This window comes from Curcuma longa, unplaced genomic scaffold, assembly GCF_044706935.1.
Source record: "Curcuma longa cultivar G26 ecotype Majalengka, Jawa Barat unplaced genomic scaffold, ITB_CL_G26_1.1 contig_27657, whole genome shotgun sequence".
NCBI classification, from domain to species: Eukaryota; Viridiplantae; Streptophyta; class Magnoliopsida; order Zingiberales; family Zingiberaceae; genus Curcuma; species Curcuma longa.
The window spans coordinates 10,024-14,755 of record NW_027433479.1 but is presented as its reverse complement, the minus strand read 5'-3'; the positions used below and the strand labels follow the sequence as shown (position 1 = coordinate 14,755).

The window sequence follows — 4,732 nt, the reverse complement described above, 5'->3', positions numbered from 1 at the left end:
ACCTTGTCTGAACCATGCAAGCACATGTGCATGTCTATTCCATGAATCAGGAAAATCTTAGATTGTGTTTCCTTTGGGAGAAAAAGTAGTGACAGAAATAAAGGAGAACAGATAGGAAGGCAATAAATCATGGTTTTGTTGAAGAAATGTAGGGAAAGAAAAGTGGGAGGGAAATTTTAACTTGATTTCCCTCAAAATTGATCCTCTCAAATTGGATAGGAATCACTTCTAAGGCTTTATTCACAAATTTATCCTTTCGTTGTTTCCACCCCTCAAAGCAAGGCAAACTTCACATGTGGTCCCTTCCCTTTTCCTTTCTCACTGTTGATCATTATCAGTCCTCCTATTATGCCTTGTGCCATTTCGGCCTTCATCATACACTTGGTGGAGAGAAACAAATAGGGCATATGGAGGATCCAACAGCACCTGCCTTTTTAAGAATCCTACAGTGCAGCCACCTAATAAGTTGGAGCAACTTCCTTTGTTTTTATTTCTCTCTTTATCTTTCCTCATTAATGCCATCATTCCATTTCCACATCTTTCCCTTTGATTATCATCAGAGATGATTGTGCATGCATTCAGAAACCTTGACTACAGATTTTCTTGACTCTCAATAACAAACTCAATTCATGACAAGGAGAGCTGTTAATGATCATTCTAATTAAGAACACCATTTTTCTTCTTCCCTTCCATTTTGGCCCCCTTTCCTTTTTATTCTCTTGCTCGAATAATCTGTCCTTGCAAGCAAATATAGTCTGTCAATCTCCACCTAGTGAAAAGGGAAGCAATCTAGGAATAGAAGCATTCATCTGAAGTTGTAAAATCAGTGTAACATGATGCTGGAATAGAAGCAAAGAACTGAAAGGAAAAATTCTCTGTTGAAACTATTGTCTAGGTTGAAACACACAAAAAGCTATTATGGCCCCTTTATCTTGATAAAAAATCCACAAAAAATAATCGCTATAGTTTAAAGCAGTTCTATTCTTACTATAACAGTTAGTCTTCTTTGTCTTTATTAGTATAATAGTTAGTCTTGTCTGGCAGAGCTTCTGCCATCTATTTTGTCCTTAGCTGATGCCTTGGCTCCCTGCAGCTGCTATTGAGGAAATGCTGAAGGCCCTATAGAAGTTTCATATTACAATAAAAATAGTTTGCTTCCTGAAATTTTTTTTTCCCTTGTGCATGTGTTCGAGAGTGGACTTGCATATGCACAGCATGATCATTGACTTTTGCTTTATTACGGTTACTTTTCTTTCTGCATGTTTTCATCTATAATTCACCACCATTTTTTTTTATGCAGACAGAATCAATTGACTTGGCAAAGAAGCATGAGTCAGACCGGATCCAAGAAATATTTGCTAGGAGCAACACTGATAGAAACATGATGTTTTCAATTGACTCAGATGGCCTACCTTACGTTGGACAGGTTATTTCACTTAAGTAATACATCTATGTTTGTTGGCTATAATAGTAAAACATCAAACACATTTTTGCAGATAGTACATCCGGGTGAGCCATTATATAGCACACACAATACCTTAACAAGCACAACGAAACCAACTCATTTGAAAGGTTCAGAAGATGCCATCATTGACTATGTTTCTGTTGATGGTACTGGCTCAAAGAACTACCTGCAAAAGGTTTGATTCATCTTGTTATTTCACTATTTCTAACACAAAATATATCTTCAGGTTTGTTTTGTGAAATTGAAAATTTTTGATGCATCACAATCACAGATTTAGGTCTTTATAATTTTCCAGTGTGCCTGTGATAATGATAAAGGATAATAATGTACAATGATAATCAATAAGATTGTGAATGTTTTTGGAATTAGTTAATTAGGCATCTAAATTGCAACATGCAAGATCCTTAATTTATGTAAATCAATCCCATCTAAATTTCATCCTTGATGTTTATGGTAATTAAATTATGAGAAAGCATAAACCAAGTTGTGAAATCAATCTCTTCCACATTTCTTGGATGAATATACAAGTGAACATGGAAAACCTGTAATAAACAACACTAACATTCTTTTGAAACAAAACCTTTTCCATTGTTCATTATGTGCACTGCTAGTTAATTTTTGCTTAGGCTTCAAATGGTGAATAAAAATGCTTATTGCAATAATTAACCTTTCCAGGTTAACATTTGTACTCGACGCACCAGATATCCTATTATTGGTGATAAGTTTAGCAGCCGGCATGGGCAGAAGGGTGTTTGCTCTAAGCTATGGCCTGATATTGACATGCCATTTTCTGCAGTTACTGGGATGCGACCAGATTTAATAATTAATCCTCATGCATTTCCTTCACGAATGACTATTGGAATGCTTTTGGAGTCAATTGCAGCTCAGGTCACTCTTTAGTTCTTTGTTGTTTTACTCTTTTGCTTATTACAGTAGAGGTGTGTTTTATCTAAGTAAACCTGGTTTTGATTAGGAAACTGGTCATCAATGCACCTAGGCATTTCAGTTTCAAAACTCGCGTTTGGAATCTTTTTTATCCTATGGCAAGTCTTAGTGGCATTTCAGTTTCTTTGCCAACCTTTGCAGGGAGGAAGCCTGCATGGGAAATTCATTGATGCAACTCCTTTCCCTAGATCAAATTGCAATGAAGAAGGTGAAGCTGAGAAATCCAAATCTAGCTCAGTGGTTGATGAACTAGGTGCGATGCTGACTGCTTACGGTTTCAACCACCATGGAGTAGAGGTACTGCACAGTGGAGTTTATGGAACAGAGTTGTCTTGTGAGATTTTTATAGGGCCTGTTTATTACCAGCGGCTCCGCCACATGGTTTCTGACAAATTTCAGGTGATCTTTCTCCATTTCCTGTTTATTCGCAAAATTTGGCTCTGCAATAGAAAAATACTACGTGGCTCTTATGTTGGTATAATAATCTTATTATAGGCAAGTTCTATTCCTTGTGTAAATTATCCCTACATGTAAATCATTAAGTGGAACAGTGCAGTAAATTAGAATCCAACCTTTACATATAATGATAGTGATAGTTTGTGATCTTTCTGCCGAACTGGATTAACTTGTATTAATGACTCAGGTGCGCTCTACCGGAACTGTGGATCAGATCACCAGACAACCCATCGGAGGAAGGAAACGAGGCGGAGGTATTCGGTTTGGAGAAATGGAACGCGATGCAGTTCTTGCCCATGGAGCAGCCTACCTTTTACATGACAGGCTCCATTCCTGCTCTGATTACCACGTAGCTGATGTCTGCTCCTACTGTGGCAGTGTACTCACTGCCACCATTATACAACCCACAAAGAAGTTGGTGGCGCGTGAAATCCACGGTCTCCCGCCTGCTAGAACTTCCAAGAGCTATACATGCCAAGCTTGCAAAACTGCCAAAGGAATGCAAACTGTGGCAATGCCTCACGTGTTCAAGTATTTGGCATCAGAATTAACAGCCATGGGCGTAAAATTGGAGCTTCGGGTGAGGAGCCAAGCAAGCTAATAACACATTCTCAAAATACTTGGAGAGCACTTTGGAACATGTTCTCTTATCTCTAGGCTAAGTCAGTGTTTGCTTGTTCGATGGTCCCGCATATAACCCAAGTACTTTAACACGAAGCACAATAGGCAAGGAGTTGGGGTTAGGTTCCTTCTGTAGAGATCCAATTTGTAAATCACTCAGATGACAGTTTTGTTCTTTCTCCAGGTTTAAATTTTGTTATGGTTGTTTAGTTGAGAATTTTTGTTTTCCAATGAAATGGTATCTTAAAACAAATGATTTATTTATACAAGATCATTTAAGGGATGGATAATTTTCTGTTGTGTTTTTTGATTGAAGTCTATTAAACAATCGAAAGAAATGGATATATGGGTTCATCTGTCTGGTTTTATCTTAGCCAATGATGGATTCTACAAATAATAAAGCAATGGAAACAATGGAATATAACTTTTGGTGGAATTTAATATTCCATTTTTGATAATACAGGGATTCATTTGAACTAAAGACCATTGTGGAGAAAAACTACACAAAATTAGTGACAACAAATATGGATAGATGAAGGCAAAGATGAATTATTTACATCAAAACTGATTCAATCCATAACAATTAAAGCTTTCATAACAAACAAAAAATAATTATATTCCTTAACCATAAAATATGCAGTCGATAATGATGAGATCGAGCCATCTGTAAGTGCAATTTTAAAAGGATCCAAAGTTCACAATGTTATTTTTGGTCTTGTTTCCCCTTTTCTAATGTTAGATCAAACAGGGAACCCACAACAAGGGCATACCTGGAGAGTATAAACCCATAGATTTTCTCAAACCAAGCACTTGTCCAAGCTATTGCATTTCGGGATGGTGGGTCGTGCTAACTTAACCTTTTCTGTGTATTTCAACATGTACAACAGGACATGTACAATGGGATGATGGTGACAATCACTGTCGATCAAACAATGTCGCTGTCCTTGAGAATGTTGTACTTGCAGAGCGGGCAGGTAGCATGGATCAAATGCAGTGGAAGTGATAACATTGCAAGCAGTTCAACTCCATCTTCGTAGGGTGTGAGACCAATGCAACATTCTTGGAATGGAGGTCGGTGAGGTTATCAAAATGAGTAGTCTTGTGCACAAAACAATACGACAAAGCAAGAGATAATACAGTAAATAACGTAAGTGTTGCAGTTAAATAACATAAGCAATCTTCTCGAGTTTATACCATGAATTTGAGGAACAACTAACATAGACGATAATTTAGGCACAAGACAAA

The 4,732-nt window shown here is 37.3% G+C and overlaps 1 protein-coding gene across 1 annotated transcript; it reads left to right on the top strand.

Moving 5' to 3' along the window:
* Positions 1-1,300: 1,300 nt before the first annotated feature.
* LOC141819074 (DNA-directed RNA polymerase I subunit 2-like) lies at positions 1,301-4,524 on the top strand (the record flags this gene model as incomplete). Its single annotated transcript, XM_074706445.1, has 6 exons — positions 1,301-1,426; positions 1,497-1,640; positions 2,141-2,353; positions 2,552-2,809; positions 3,054-3,446; positions 4,375-4,524. Coding segments are annotated over 6 exons (1,284 nt in total), but the record flags the coding sequence as incomplete, so codon positions are not given.
* Between the last annotated feature and the right edge of the window lie 208 nt (positions 4,525-4,732).